The sequence below is a fragment of the Bombina bombina genome, chromosome 3 (genome assembly GCF_027579735.1).
Source record: "Bombina bombina isolate aBomBom1 chromosome 3, aBomBom1.pri, whole genome shotgun sequence".
NCBI lineage: Eukaryota > Metazoa > Chordata > Amphibia > Anura > Bombinatoridae > Bombina > Bombina bombina.
Window position 1 is genome coordinate 623,409,283 of NC_069501.1, and position 16,698 is coordinate 623,425,980.

Below are 16,698 nucleotides of genomic sequence, written 5' to 3' on the forward strand. Positions count from 1 at the left end.
GTCTCCTTTTCTGATTTTTTTTCATCAGGATAAGGCGGTGTTGCGAACTTTTAAATTTTTACCTAAGGTTGTGAATTCTAACAACATTAGTAGAGAAATTGTAGTTCCTTCATTATGTCCTAATCCTAAGAATTCTAAGGAGAGATCATTGCATTCTTTGGATGCAGTTAGAGCTTTGAAATATTATGTTGAAGCTACTAAGAATTTCCGAAAGACTTCTAGTCTTTTTGTTATCTTTTCCAGTTCTAGGAAAGGTCAGAAGGCCTCTGCCATTTCTTTGGCATCTTGGTTGAAATCTTTAATTCATCATGCTTATGTCGAGTCGGGTAAAACTCTGCCTCAAAGGATTACAGCTCATTCTACTAGGTCAGTTTCTACTTCCTGGGCGTTTAGGAATGAAGCTTCAGTTGATCAGATTTGCAAAGCAGCAACTTGATCTTCTTTGCATATTTTTACTAAATTCTACCATTTTGATGTGTTTTCTTCTTCTGAAGCAGTTTTTGGTAGAAAAATACTTCAGGCAGCTGTTTCAGTTTGATTCTTCTGCTTATAATTTTCAGTTTTTTTTTCATTATAAGATTTAAACTTTGTTTTGGGTGTGGATTATTTTCAGCGGAATTGGCTGTCTTTATTTTATCCCTCCCTCTCTAGTGACTCTTGCGTGGAAGATCCACATCTTGGGTAGTCATTATCCCATACGTCACTAGCTCATGGACTCTTGCTAATTACATGAAAGAAAACATAATTTATGTAAGAACTTACCTGATAAATTCATTTCTTTCATATTAGCAAGAGTCCATGAGGCCCACCCTTTTTTGTGGTGGTTATGATTTTTTTTGTATAAAGCACAATTATTCCAATTCCTTATTTTTTTATGCTTTCGCACTTTTGTCTTATCACCCCACTTCTTGGCTATTCGTTAAACTGATTTGTGGGTGTGGTGAGGGGTGTATTTATAGGCATTTGAGGTTTGGGAAACTTTGCCCCTCCTGGTAGGAATGTATATCCCATACGTCACTAGCTCATGGACTCTTGCTAATATGAAAGAAATGAATTTATCAGGTAAGTTCTTACATAAATTATGTTTTTGAGTGCCGTATGGCTAGAGCTTTGATTTGAGAACTATTCAAACCGTTGGCTCACCAAAAAAAGTACTTTTAAAGTTGGCGGCCTGAGCATGGTGTATTAGATTTTCAGCGTTATATTAAAGGGACATTAAACTCAATGTTTTTCATGTTTTAGATAGAGATAACAATTTTAAAAATGTTTCCAGTTTACTTCTAATATCAAATTAGCTTTGTTCTCGTGTTGCTCTTTGTTGGAGAAATCTAGATAGGTAGCGTGCACATGTCTGGAGCACGCTACCAATTGTTGGGAAAACTACTGTGATATAGTGCTGCACACGTGCACACTCCTGATCTTGCCTTCCTGCTTTTCAACAAAGGATAACTAGAAAATACATTTTGATAATAGAAGTAAATTATAAAGTTGGTTGTTCTATCTGAATCATGAGAATTTTTTTATCTCCCTTTAATAAATGTTATAGCATATGTTCATTACAGCTGATGAATTATACTCAATCACAATTCTTTAGAAAAACTTGTTTAAACTTTTTGTGCTCTATCCAATCCATTTAAGTTAAATTTTGTCTTTACTGTCTCTTTAAATGTAATTGAAAATAGTAGGCTTTCCAATTATAAGAACTGGAATTGCATACTTCATAAGCCTAGCCTTGGTACTGTAGAGATAATGGTAAGATAATGCAACATCTGCTTTAAGGGGTTAAAAAGTGTAAAGTCTTGTTTATTCCAGTAACAAGGGCAGATTGGCTCATCCAATAAGGCAAGTTATTGGGCAGTTTGGCCCTTTGAAATACAATAGCACCAACAAGGCTTTCTCTATTCTGAAAGATTTTACACTCCTCTGGTGTTAAAGGGATATGAAACCCAATTTTTCTTTCTGATTCAGATGTAGCCACCAATCGGCAAGTGGTACCCAGAGTCTGAACCAAAAATGGTTTCTCCTCCTAACTTTTACATTCCTGCTTCTTTAAATAGATACCAAGAGAACGAAGGGAAATTAATAGGAGTAAATTAGAAAGTTGCTTAAACGGATAGTAAAGTCCAATATAAACTTTCATGATTCAGATATTGCATGTCATTTTAAACAACGTTCTAATTTACTTTTATCATTAAATTTGCTTTGTTCTCTTGGTATTCTAAACCTTGGGTAGGCTCATATGCTAACTGCTAAGTCCTTGAAGGCCGCCTCTTATCTGAATGCATTTGACAGTTTTTCACAGCTAGAGGGCATTGTTTCATATGACTAACATTGTGCTCATGCACGTGGAGTTATTTAATAGTCAGCACTACTTGCCTGAAGTGTAAGTCTGTCAAAATATCTGAGATGAGGAGGCAGTCTGCAGAAGCTTAGATAAAAGGTAATCACAGAGGTAAAAGTATATTTCTATAACGATCTTTTTTTAAACAATAACATTTTTGCTGTTTACTATCCCTTTTAAAATTGCTTGCTCTATCTGAATCATGAAAGAAAAAAATTGTTTCATATAACTTAAGTGCAAAATAGCAGTCTTTATAATTTAAAAGGTGTTTTATGCCCCCTTTAAGGGTTTAATGGTTTAAAATATGCTGCTTAAATGACCACTTAATTCAGTTCAAAACATAATCCATAAATTCATAATGCAAAAGCACTGAGTTTGAATTTCACATGAATGGTAGATTTTTTTTTTTAATTTTTTTGTGTTCTTACAAACTTGTTTTATTACTTCCTCCTGCATCATGTGACAGCCATCAGCCAATCAAAAAATGCATATGCATATTCTGTGAATATTGCATATGCTCAGTGGGAGCTGGTGTCTCAAAAGAGTGCATATTAAAAAAAAAAAAAAAAAAGAAAAGTAGCCTCCAATACCTTAACATTGTTTCTATAAGCAGTCAAAATATTCTGCTAGGTAAAATGTGTCCATAATAACCATTTGTAAATGAAAACTTTTGAAATTATTTGCATCCAACATTTTCGGTTACTAGTTGGGTATCTTCATTTGGATTGGTAGAAAAAAAAATAGGGTACAAACACTAATCACTATTCCTGAGTTACTGTTTAGCCAACAATCAGCAAGCAGTACCCAGGTGCTGAAGCATAAATGGGTTGTCCCCTAAGCTTACATTCTTGCTTTTTCAAATCGATACCAAGAGAACAAAACAAAAAACATAATAGGAGTAAATTAGAGCATGCAATTTTAAGCAAATTTCTATCTGAATCATGAAAGTAAAAAAATGGGTTTCATATGCCTTTAATGAAACGCATAGATACAAAGTCCTAAATTTAGATGTTTTGGGAACGTAAACTGATTCTAAGGGTTCAATTTATCAAGCTCCGTATGGAGCTTGATGCCCCTTCTGTTTCCGGCAAGCCTGAAGGCTCGCCGGAAACAAGTCATGAAGCAGCGGTCTAAAGACTGCTGCTCCGTAACCTGTCCGCCGCTCTGAGGTGGCGGACAGAAATTAACCTGATTGGGTTGATTAACACCCCCTGCTAGCAACCAATTGGCCACGAATCTGCAGGGGGCAGCATTGAACTGCTGGTGCAATGATAAATGCCGTATCATGTCAGTCTGCACTTTAATAAATATACACCTATTTGTGGACCAATAAATTGTTTGAAATATTTAGGAAACACTGCTACATGTTTGTGTTTGTGAAAATGGCTCAGCAGCGAAGGGGTTAACGTTTTTCAAGAATATATGTCATAAGATTGTACTGTTTTATAAATGCAGTAGTCTTAATTCTGGGGGGGTTTTAACATCAAAAATAATTTAGAAATTTCTTAACTAAAAAGTGTACTTTATATTAGCCCTATAACAGGTAAAACTCATTGTTCCCATTGTATCTTTTGAACATTAGTGGGATGAATGGTTGTATAATGATGATGATTGCATCAACATAAAGATTAATGACCATAGGGAAGAGAGGGTGTGGGCTAACTTGTTTTCACTCAACAAGCCCAGCGTCCTGAATGTTCATAATTACAATCAAATCTATCAAGTTTTGTGATGCAGTAACAGCATGTGCTAGCAGAATGCATACGTTGCTATAGAATATAAATAAAACTATTTGGTATTATGATCCATTTCTGAGTTTTCATTAATATGATATAGTAGGTCATCAAGTTATATCATTTTTACATAGAAAAATATACACATTTATATTTGTTACACACCTTTTATTTTGTCCCATGATTTTATTTTTGTGACTCTTATCTTTCACAGGGGATGTTGGCAACTATTACTATGGACAAGGACATCCCATGAAACCTCATCGAATTCGCATGACACACAACCTGCTTCTCAACTATGGCCTATACCGCAAGATGGAAATCTATGTAAGGGCTGGGGAATATTTTAATTTCACTTTTTTTAAAAGTGCAGCACACAAGGATTTGAATTTGCACAAATCTGTGTTGCACTTTCACAAGAAAAAATCCTGCTCTGAAAAGAGCTGACTGCTGTCATATTCAGTGATTGTTGCTTAACGAAACACCTGCATGTACATCTGCTTATTTTATGCACAATATTAACTGGTGTTAACTGCCAACTTGTGGTTATTTTTTTTTTTTATCAGAGACCTCACAAAGCCAATGCTGAGGAGATGACAAAATATCACAGTGATGATTACATAAAATTCTTACGCTCCATCAGACCAGACAACATGTCTGAGTACAGCAAACAAATGCAGAGATGTGAGTTTGTAGATTATCACCGAACAGTAAAATACAACTTTTGTACAACTTTTGTATGAGTTTCTAAATGCTTTCTGTCTTTCAGTTAATGTTGGAGAAGATTGCCCTGTGTTTGATGGCCTTTTCGAGTTCTGCCAACTTTCTGCTGGTGGATCAGTTGGTGAGTGTTACTGACCCCCCCCCCCCCCTTGGGTATTCTTGCCAAGCTACCTCTTGTTTTTGGAGACCTTTTTTATAATTTTACATAAAAGCTATATTTCCTATTTGTTTATGCCTCCAGTTTTAGTCTGCATTTATTGATCACGTATTTTTTGTTTTGTTTTTTATAGTGAAAGCCATGCAGCACTCTCTTTACTCTGGGCTAATCCTTGTCATATTTACTTTCTTTGATAGCAAGTGCTGTTAAACTGAACAAACAACAGACAGACATTGCTGTGAATTGGGCTGGAGGACTACATCATGCTAAGAAGTCTGAGGCCTCTGGGTTCTGTTATGTGAACGACATTGTTCTTGCCATCCTTGAACTCCTCAAGTATGTAGACACACCACAGCATCCTGTTTTGTTGGGGTATTTTCTACTCTGAATGACTTGTTACTTTTTATACTCAGGTATCATCAGCGTGTGTTGTACATAGATATTGATATTCATCATGGTGATGGAGTAGAAGAGGCATTTTATACCACTGACAGAGTTATGACTGTCTCATTCCACAAGTATGGAGAGTATTTTCCTGGTACTGGAGACCTTAGGGTGAGTTTTTTTAACTTACACATTACAGTAAATCAAACATCCATTAAAAATTTTCCAAGTACAAATTTTGGTTTCAAAGAAAAAAACAAAACAGCATACAATCAAACCTAGGATGGTATTAAATCAAAAGCTCAAGTTCAAAGATTTTTGGAATTACTACTTGAAAGCCTTGTCTAAAGGTTGTGGTTTTTTTTTTTGTCTGTGTTTTTTTTTTTAAATAGGCCAAAACAAAGAGTTGTGCGTAGGCATAAATAACAATTGAATATCACTGCACCCCTAGAGCAGGGCCAGACAAAGAGGAATGCCTCTGAGCACAAAGTATATAAAGAGAAAATGTTGTGAGTGTTATCAAAATGTAACCTTTATTGTAGCTATTAAAATAACAAAAAAAGACACTGTTTGCTGCCCAACAACGTTAAAAACACCACTACTGGTTATTAGACTTTTTCTGCAGAAGTGTTGGATAAAGGTATTTGTGGGAATAACGCTATGGTTAGGCGGTTATAGCCTTGTTTAAATGTTACTTCAATTAAATCATTTTTTACACAGACACTGAATTATATGCTCTAAAGAAGCGAGCAGTTTAATTTGACAAACAGGAACACACCTACATTCAATGCTGACAACTGTCGGGTATCTTAAGCAGTTGGTAATGATTTAAACCTGCTAGCAGGACGATGCCTGTAAATATTTACTCATTGTAGATTTGTTTTTTAAAACAAACTGCAGATTAACGGTGTGTAGCTAGCATGTTGTAGATATTTATACTGCCCACAAATATGCACTTCTTAGACTTATTCCGCTGTATAAAATGACTGGATTGAGTATCTATACTATATAATTTCAAGGGTTACCCACTACCCTGGCTGTGTGCCAAGAATGTAGCGATTAAACTAAAGCAAGTAAGTGTTTAAATACAAAAAGTAATTACTATTGTTGAAGATTGAAGGTTGTGTAATCAGTCTTATCGTATTGTCACTTTGTTAGATTTTAGTTGTAGGAGTTTCGCATTCAGTTTTTAATGCATATGTACGTGATCTTTTTATGGATCTATTACAATAACCACGTTCTTGAAGTCTTTTGGCCAAGTGAATAGATTCCTGTTTAAAGGTCAGAGCAATTCCGTCTTAAACAAATTAACTCTCCTTTTGGGATAGTTTTAAGAGTATTCTGAGCATGGGTACTGGTATGATGGAGCAGTGTATTTGTTGCATATCAACAAACGTAGGTGATTTTACCATAACTCATCAACAAACCGATTTGATTTCTTCCCAGTGAGAAAAACTTCATAATAACCATATCAACTAACGTAGGTGATTTCAGATCACTACGACAACGCATCAACAAACAGATTGGCTACCTAGCGATCATGTGCTTTCAAAGAAGATCGCTTTAACCAATAACACTAGTCACTTATTAGCCAACAGCAAAACAGAATCAAGGGAATAATCTTAAATAAGAGTCACTGTCAACCCTCTGAGGAAGCGTTAGGCAAACACGACCACATTAGGGGACTTCTGTTATTTATTTTTTTTTTTAAACTTGCTCTCTACTGGTTAACACTTATAAAGACTTTAATCTTGCTTTAGTTTAAGCACTACATTCCTGGAACACAGCCAGGGTAGTGGGTAACGCTCTTAATAATTATATGGTATATGGCTGTTACTTATCTTAGACTCAATTCAGTCATTTTATACAGCGGTATAATTCTATCTAAGAAGTGCATATTTGTGGACAGTATAAATATCTACAACATACTAGCTATAAACCGTTAATCTGCAGTTTTTGGTTTTTTTTAAAAAAAATCTACATTGAGTATATATTTACAGGCCTCGTCCTGCTAGCAGGTTTAAATTACTAACTGCTTAAAGGACAGTCTAGTCCAAAATAAACTTTCATGATTCAGATAGGGCATGTCATTGTAAACAATTTTCCAATTTACTTTGATCACCAATTTCGCTTTGTTCTCTTGGTATTTAGTTGAAAGGTAAACCTAGGAGGTTCATATGCGAATTTCTAAGCCCTTGACGGCCGCCTCTTCTCTCAGGGCGTTTTGACAGTTTTTTACCACTAGAGGGGGTGTTAGTTTTAGTGTTTTATATAGATAACACTGCTCACGCGCGGGAGTTCCAGTGAGCCAGCTCTGATTGGCTAAAATGGATGTCAGTCAAAAGAACTGAAATAAGGGGGGCAGTTTGCAGAGGCTTAGCTACAAGGTAATCAGAGGTAAAAATTATATTATCATTTATTTGTATAGCGCCGCCTAATTCCGTAGCGCTGGTTAACTGTTGGTTGTGCAAAACTAGGTAATGGATAATAAAGGGATGATCTTTTTTTAAACAATAAAAATTCTGGTGTAGACTGTCCCTTTTAAGATACCGGACAATTGCCAGCATTGAATGTAGGTGTGCTCCTGTTTGTCCAATTAAACTGCTCGCTTCTTTAGAGCATATAATTCAGTGTCTGTGTAAAAAAAAAAAAAAAATGAAGTAACTTTTAAAGTGAAGGTTAATTTTAATGAATTAGTGTCCGGTTTTTAATAATCCTATTAAAAACAAGGGCACTTTAATTCATCAAAATTGACATTTCACTTGTTTTCTTCAAAAACTTACCTTTTAATCCTGGCAGCCACTCCAGCACTTCCTCCGCCCGTCGCAAGCTGCCTTCACGGGTCCAAAATGATGAATCACGGCGTTGCATCAGGCCAAAATTCCCCCGGGGGGAAGCCGTGATTGCGGGAAGCCAGATTAGTAACTTCTGACGTCTGCAGAGGCTTCCGACGGCCGTGGGAATCGCTGGAGCGGCTGCCAGAATGAAAAGGTACGTTTTTTTTTTTTTGTTTTTTTTTTTTTGAAGAAAGAGTGAAATGTCAATTTTGATGAATTAAAGTGCCATTTTTTTAATGGGATTATTAAAAACCGGGCACCAATTCATCAAAATTGACCTTCACTTTAAACAAGGCTATAACCACCTTACCCATAGCGTTATTCACACAAATACCTTTATCCAACACTTGTGCAGTAAAAGTCTAATAACCAGCACCAGTAGTGGTGTTTAACTTTGTTGGGCAGCAAACAGTATCTGTTTTTGTTTTTTATAGCAACAATAAAGGTTACATTTTAAGAACACTCACATTTTCTCTTTATGCACTTTGTGCTCAGAGGCATCCCTCTGTCTGACCCTGATCTAGGGGTGCAGTGATATTCAACAAACCTAGCAAGTGTTTGGTAGATTAGGGTTTTCCCCTATGGAACATGCTTGTTTCTTTCATGTAAGTGGCAAGAGTCCATGAGCTAATGACGTATGGGATTTACATTCCTACCTGGAGGGGGCAAAGTTTCCCAAACCTCAAAATGCCTATAAATACACATCCCACCTTACTCATACTTCAGTTTTACAAACTGTCTTCGTTGGACGATGGTGAAGCAAGTCGTGCTTGATTTCTTCTGTGAAAGGCGCTTTGAAGCCCAGTTCCTCTCAAAGTATAATGTTTGAGGGATGTGAGGGAGTATTTGCCTAATTATGCCATGTTTTCACCTATGGGCAATCTATTCTAAGGCTCTCTGTAAATTCGGTCGTGGGGATTCATCTGCCACCCCCCTTTACAGATCGACATTCTCCTCTACCATTACCTCTGCTGATATGTTTCAGTACTGGTTTGGCTGTCTGCTATATGTGGATGGGTGTCTTCAGGTAAGTATATATAATTTTTAAGACACTCTCAGCTATGTTTGGCACTTTATATTAAGTTTTAGTATATATGTATATATATATATATATATATATATATATATATATATATATATATATATATATATATATATATATATATATATATATATATATATATATATATATATATATATATATATATATATATATATATATATATATATATATATATATATATATATATATATATATATATATATATATATTTTTCTTACCTGAGGTTCCAGCTAGTTGTAACTTTGGCCTTGTGGTTTTTTTATTGTTTTTTTTTTTCAAATTTTTGCTGGCAAATTAGGCTCGTGATGGCGCAAAATGCTTCTATTTATTGCATCATTTTTGGCGCAATTTTGTTTTGTTTTTTGCCGCGAAAGGTTGCGTTTGTTGTGACGCGAGTCACGTCATTTCTTGGACGCCAATTTGTTTTGGCTTGAAGTCGTGCCGTTATGACGCGAATCGTGTAATTTCCTGTTACCTTGGCGTCAATTTTTTTTTTTTCTCCTCAGCATTTGCGCCAAATTGTTATATAAAGTCTCTCCCTCTTGCTCTCTGCTTTCATTTGTTAGAGGGCTATGATATATTTGCATTTGTTTTTCATATAAGAATTTTCTCTTGTAAGGTGTATCCAGTCCACGGATTCATCCATTACTTGTGGGATATTCTCCTTCCCAACAGGAAGCTGCAAGAGGATCACCCACAGCAGAGCTGTCTATATAGCTCCTCCCCTAACTGCCACCTCCAGTCATTCTCTTGCAGCTCTCGACAAGGGAAGTAGCTAGAGAGATATGGTGAATTAGTGTAGTTTATCTTCAATCAAAAGTTTGTTATTTTTAAACGGTGCCGGCGTTGTACTGTTTTTTTTTTTTTTTTTTTTTTTTTTTGATGATCTTAGCAGGTTGTAACTAAGGTCCACTGCTGTTCTCACACATAACTGAAGAGTATGGGGAAACTTCAGCTGGGAGAACGGCCTGCAGAATTAACTGCCCTGAGGTATGTTCAGTATATTTTCTAGAGGATGATAAGAACTAGAAAATGCTGACAGTGCCTGATATATTTAAGGTAAGCCTGATTGCAGTGATTTAATAAACGACTGGCGGCATGCTTGCAGTAAAGGGTAATTTTTATATTACTTTCTATTATGGCTTAGTATGTAAAACGTTTGCATATATATAACAAGCCTGTGTTTAAACCTGTTGCTCCGCCTTGGAGTTTAAATTTAGTTCTTAAAGTTCTTCAAGGGGTTCCGTTTGAACCTCTGCATTCCATAGATATCAAGCTTTTATCTTGGAAAGTTCTGTTTCTGGTAGCTATCTCTTCGGCTCAAAGAGTTTCAGAGTTATCTGCCTTGCAGTGTGATTCCCCTTATCTGATCTTCCATGCAGATAAGGTAGTTTTGCGTACCAAACCTGGGTTTCTTCCTAAGGTGGTATCTAATAAGAATATCAATCAGGAGATTGTTGTTCCGTCACTGTGTCCTAATCCTTCTTCAAAGAAAGAACGTCTTTTACACAATCTTGACGTGGTTCGTGCTTTAAAGTTTTATTTACAAGCTACTAAAGATTTTCGTCAAACATCTGCATTGTTTGTTGTCTACTCTGGACAGAGGAAAGGCCAAAAGGCTTCAGCAATTTCTCTTCCTTTTGGTTAAGAAGTATAATCCGCTTAGCTTATGAGACTGCTGGCCAGCAGCCTCCTGAAAGAATTACAGCTCATTTCACTAGAGCGGTGGCTTCCACATGGGCTTTTAAAAATGAGGCTTCTGTTGAACAGATTTGTAAGGCGGCGACTTGGTCTTCGCTTCATACTTTTTCTAAATTCTACAAATTTGATACTTTTGCTTCTTCGGAGGCTATTTTTGGGAGAAAGGTCTTACAGGCAGTGGTGCCTTCCGTTTAAGCGCCTGCCTTTTCCCTCCCTTCATCCGTGTCCTATAGCTTTGGTATTGGTATCCCACAAGTAATGGATGAATCCGTGGACTGGATACACCTTACAAGAGAAAACAAAATTTATGCTTACCTGATAAATGTATTTCTCTTGTGGTGTATCCAGTCCACGGCCCGCCCTGTCATTTTAAGGCAGGTGTTTTTTATTTTTAAACTAGTCACCACTGCACCCTATAGTTTCTCCTTTCTCTTGCTTGTCTTTGGTCGAATGACTGGAGGTGGCAGTTAGGGGAGGAGCTATATAGACAGCTCTGCTGTGGGTGATCCTCTTGCAGCTTCCTGTTGGGAAGGAGAATATCCCACAAGTAATGGATGAATCCGTGGACTGGATACACCACAAGAGAAATAAATTTATCAGGTAAGCATAAATTTTGTTTTCTCTTGTTAAGTGTATCCAGTCCACGGATCATCCATTACTTATGGAATATATTCTCCTTCCCAACAGGAAGCTGCAAGAGTCCACCCACAGCAAAGCTGCTATATAGCTCCTCCCCTAACTGCCATATTCAGTCATTCTCTTGCAAGCCTCAACATAGGTCGTGAGAGTCTGTGGTGCTTTCTACTTAGTTTATTCTTCAATCAAAAGTTTGTTATTTTTAAATGGCACCGGAGTGTGCTGTGTATCTCAGGCAGTATTTGGAAGAAGAATCTGCCTGCGTTTTTCTATGATCTTAGCAGACGTAACTAAGATCCATTTGCTGTTCTCACACATTCTGAGGAGTGAGGTACTTCAGAGGGGGAATGGCGTGCAGGTTTTCCTGCAGATAAGGTATGTGCAGTAAAATATTTTTCTAGGAATGGAATTGACTAAGAAAATACTGCTGATACCGAAGTAATGTAAGTAAAGCCTTAAATGCAGCGATAGCGACTGGTATCAGGCTTATTAATAGAGATACATACTCTTATAAAAATGTGTTTTAAAACGTTTGCTGGCATGTTTAATCGTTTTTTAACATATGTTTGGTGATAAAACTTATTGGGGCCTAAGTTTTTTTCCACATGGCTGGCTTAAATTTTGCATAGAAACAGTTAACTGAAGCTTCCCACTGTTGGCTGTGGCAGTTTGTTGTGTCTGTTTTTAAAAACGTCTGTCATTTTTTTGATCTGTTTTTTGCATTAAGGGGTTAATCATCCATTTGCAAGTGGGTGCAATGCTCTGTTACCTTATTACATGTACTGTAAAAATTTCGTTTGTTTTACTGCCTTTTTTTCACTGTTTTTCAAATTTTGACAATTTGTTTCTCTTAAAGGCACAGTAACGTTTTATATATTTGCTTGTTAACTTGATTTAAAGTGTTGTCCAAGCTTACTAGTCTCATTATTAGTCTGTTCTAACATGTCTAACATAGAGGAAGCTCTGTGTTCATTATGTTTTAAAGCCATGGTGGAACCCCAACTTAGAATGTGTACCAGATGTACTGATTTCATGTTAAACAATAAAGATCATTTTTTGTCTTTAAAAACATTATCACCAGAGGATTCTGTCGTGGGGGTAGTTATGCCGACTAACTCTCCCCACGTGTCAGACCTTTTGACTCACGCTTTAGGGACTCACGCTCAAATGGCGCCAAGTACATCAAGGGCACCCATAGCGTTTCTTTTACCAGGGGATTCTGTCGAGGGGAAAGTTATGCCGACTAACTCTCCCCACGTGTCAGACCCTTCGACTCCCGCTTCAGGGACTCACGCTCAAATGGTGCCAAGTACATCAAGGGCGCCCATAGCGTTTATTTTACAAGACATGGCAAAGGTGGTGAATAATATTCTGGCAGCAGTATTAGTCAGACTACCTGAAATTAAAGGAAAGCAGTTAGCTCTGGGGGTAGATACAGAGCATACAGACGCTTTAAGAACCATGTATGATACTACCTCACAATATGCTTAGTCTGTGGGTGATTTTTTTTTTTGACTCAGGGAAGATGATTTAACCTGATTCTGATATTTCTACATTTAAAATTTATGCTTGAGAACCTCCACTTGTTGCTCAGGGAGGCTTTGGCTGCTCTGAATGAATGTGTACAATCGCAGGGCCAGAGAAATTGTGTAGACTGGATAAATAATATGCAGTGCCGGTGTTTACTGATGTTTTTTCCAATACCTAAAGAGGTTTACTAAAATTTTTTTAATAAGGAATGGGATAGACCAGGTGTGCCGTTCTCTTCCCCTCCTATTTTTTAGAAGAATGTTTTCTAATAGTTACCACCACACGGGACTTATGGCAGACAGTTCCTAAGGTGGAGAGAAGAGTTTCTACTCTAGCTAAGCGTACCACTACCTCTGATGAGGACAGTTGTGCTTTTTAGATCCAATGGATAAAAAATGTTTATTCAACAGGGTTTTATCCTGCAGCCCCTTGCATACATTGCTTCTGTCACTGCTGCTGCGGCGTTCTGGGTTGAGTCTCTTGATGAGGCTTTACAGTTAAGCGACTCCATTGGATGAATATATTTGACAAGCTTATGCTAGCCAATTCCTTTGTTTTCTGATGCCTTGTTCATTTGACTAGACTAACGGCTAAGAATTCTGTTTTTTTACTATACTGGCGCGCAGAGCGCTATGGCTTATATCATGGTCAGCTGTCGTGACTTTAATAAATAAGCTACTTAACTTCCCTTCAAGGGGCAGACCCTATTCGGGCCTGGTTTGAAGGAGATTATTGCTTATATCACTGGAGGAAAAGGTCATGCCCTTCCTCAGGATAGGTCCAAATCAAGGGCCAAAAAAAAAAAAAAAAAAAGTCTAATTTTCGTGCCTTTTAAAAACTTCAGGGCAGGTGTGGCATCCTCTTCCTCTAAGGCAAAACAAGAGGGAATTTTTGCTCAGTCCAAGGCGGTCTGGAGACAATCGGACCTGGAACAAAGATAAGCAGGCTAAGGCAGCATGAAGGAACGGACCCCTATCCGGTAACGGATCCTATAGGGGGCAGACTTTCATTCTTCGCCCAGGCGTGGGCAAGAGATGCCCAGGATCCCTAGGCATTGGAATTTATATCCCAGAGATATCTTCTGGATTTCAAAGATTCCCCCCCCCAAAAAGGGGAGATTTCGCCTTTCACAATTATCTGCAAACCAGATAAAGGAGGCATTCTTACATTGTGTACGAGATCCATCCAGTTCCAAGAGAGGAACAGGGACAGAGTTTTTACTCAAATCTGTTTGTGGTTCCCAAGGAGAGGGAACCTTCAGACCTATTTTCGATCTAAAGATCTTAAACAAATTCCTCAGAATTCCGTCATTTAAGATGGAAACTATTCGTACCATCTTAACTATGATCCAGGAGAGTCAATAGAGGACTACAATGGATTTGAAGGATGCTTATCCTCACATTGTGATGCATAAAGATCACCATCGTTTTTCAGGTTTGCCTTTCTAGACAGGCATTACCAGTTTGTAGCTCTTTCCTTTGGGATATCTACAGCCCCAAGAATCTTTATGGAGGTTCTGGGGTCACTTTGGCGGTCCTTAGACCGCGGGGCATAGAAGTAGCCCCTTATTTAGACGACATCCTGATACAGGCGTCAAACATCCAAATTGCCCAGTCTCATACGGACGTAGTACTGGCATTTCTGAGATCACATGGGTGGAAAGTGAACAAGGAAAGAGTTCTCTATCCCCAATCTCAAGGGTTTCCCTCCTAGGGACTCTGATAGATTCTGTAGAAATGAAAATTTACCTGACGGAGTCCAGGTTGTCAAAGTTTCTAAATTTCTGCCGTGTTTTTTCATCCCATCCGCGCCCTTCGGTGGCTCAGTACATGAATGAAATCGGCTTAATGGTAGCGGCAAGGGACATAGTACCGTTTGCACGTCTACATTTCAGACCGCTGCAACTATGCATGCTCAGTCAGAGGAACGGGGATTACACAGATTTGTCCCCCTGTTAAACCTGGACCAAGAGACCAGAGATTCTCTTCTCTGGTGACTATGTCAGGTCCATCTGTCCAAGGGTATGACCTTCCGCAGGTCAGATGGGACAATTGTTACAATAGATGCCAGCCTTTTAGGTTGGGATGCAGTCTGGAACTCCCTGAAGGCTCAGGGATAGTGGACTTAGGAGGAGACCCTCCTTCTAATAAATATTCTGGAACTGGGAGTGATATTCCATGCTCTTCAGACTTGGCCTCAGTTAGCAACTCTGAGGTACATCATACTCAGTCGGACAATATACACGACTGTGGCTTACATCAGCCATCAAGGGGGAACAGAAGTTCCCTAGTGATGTTAGAAGTCTTACAATAATTCACTGGACAGAGACTCACTCTTGTCTATCAGCTATCCATATCCCAGGTGTTGAGAACTGGGAGGTGGATTTTCTAAGTCGTCAGACTTTTCTTCCGGGGGAGTGGGATTTCCTCCAGAGGTCAAGACCAAGCAGGAGAGGGCTTTGGTGTTTTTGACAGCGCCTGCGTAGCCACGCAGGACCTGGTATGCAGATCTGGTGGACATGTCATCCTTTCCATCACGGTCTCTGCTTCTGAGACAGGTCCCTCTACCTCAGGGTCCTTTCAACCATCTAAATAGAATCAATCTGAGATGGACTGCCTGGAGACTGAACGCTTGATGTTATCAAAGCATGGCTTCTCCGAGTCAGTCATTGATACCTTAATACAGACATGAAAGCCTGTCTCTAGGAAAATTGAACATAGATATGGTGTAAATATCTGATTGTTATGAATCCAAGGGTTACTCATGGAGTAAAGTCTGGATTCCCAGGATATTATCTTTTCTCCAAGATGTTTTTGAGAAAAGGGTTGTCGGCTAATTCCTTAAAAGGGGACAGATTTTTACTGTCTATTTTTTTGCACAAGCGTCTGGCAGGTATTCTAGACGTTCAGGCATTTGGTCAGGCCTTGGTTAGATCCAAGCCTGTGTTTAAAACTGTTGCTCCGCCATGGAGCTTAAACCTGATTCTTAAGGTTCTTCAAGAAGTTCCGTTTGAACCTTTTTTGTTCCATAGATATCAATCTTTATCTTGGAAAGTTCCTTTTGGGTAGCTAATTCCTCGACTCGTAGAGTCTCCAAGTTATCTCTGTTACAATGTGATTCTCCTTATCTGGTCCTTCGTACGGATAAGGTAGTCCTGCGTACCAACCTGGGTTTTTTCCTAAGGTGGTATCTAACAAGTACATCACTCAAGAGATAGTTGTTCCATGCTTGTATCCTAATCCTTCCTCAAAGAAGGAACGTCTATTACACAATATTGGACGTGGTTTGTGCTTTAAAGTTTTACTTACAAGCTACTACAGTTTTCATCAAACGTTCACCTTGTTTGTCTATTCTGGACAGAGGAGAGGTCAAAAGACTTCAGCAGCCTCTCTGTCTTTTTGGTTAAAAAGCATAATTCATTTAGCTTATGAGACTGCTGGACAGCAGCCTCCTGAAGGGATTACAGCTCATTCTACTAGAGCTGTGGTTTTCACTTGGGCCTTTTTTAAATGTGGCTTCTGTTGAACAGATTTACAAGACGGAGTCTTGGTCTGCGCTTCATACTTTTCAAATTTAACAAATTTGATACCTTG

The 16,698-nt window shown here is 38.1% G+C and overlaps 1 protein-coding gene across 2 annotated transcripts in view; it reads left to right on the forward strand.

Moving 5' to 3' along the window:
* The window catches only part of HDAC1 (histone deacetylase 1), a 70,240-nt gene that overhangs the window by 22,142 nt on the left and 31,400 nt on the right, over positions 1 to 16,698 (forward strand). For both annotated transcript variants that reach the window (XM_053707252.1, XM_053707251.1), the window contains exons 2-6: positions 4,289 to 4,401; positions 4,641 to 4,758; positions 4,844 to 4,918; positions 5,152 to 5,290; positions 5,368 to 5,509. In XM_053707252.1, the coding sequence (XP_053563227.1) occupies positions 4,289 to 4,401; positions 4,641 to 4,758; positions 4,844 to 4,918; positions 5,152 to 5,290; positions 5,368 to 5,509 (587 nt within the window). The remainder of the gene's footprint in view (positions 1 to 4,288; positions 4,402 to 4,640; positions 4,759 to 4,843; positions 4,919 to 5,151; positions 5,291 to 5,367; positions 5,510 to 16,698) is intronic.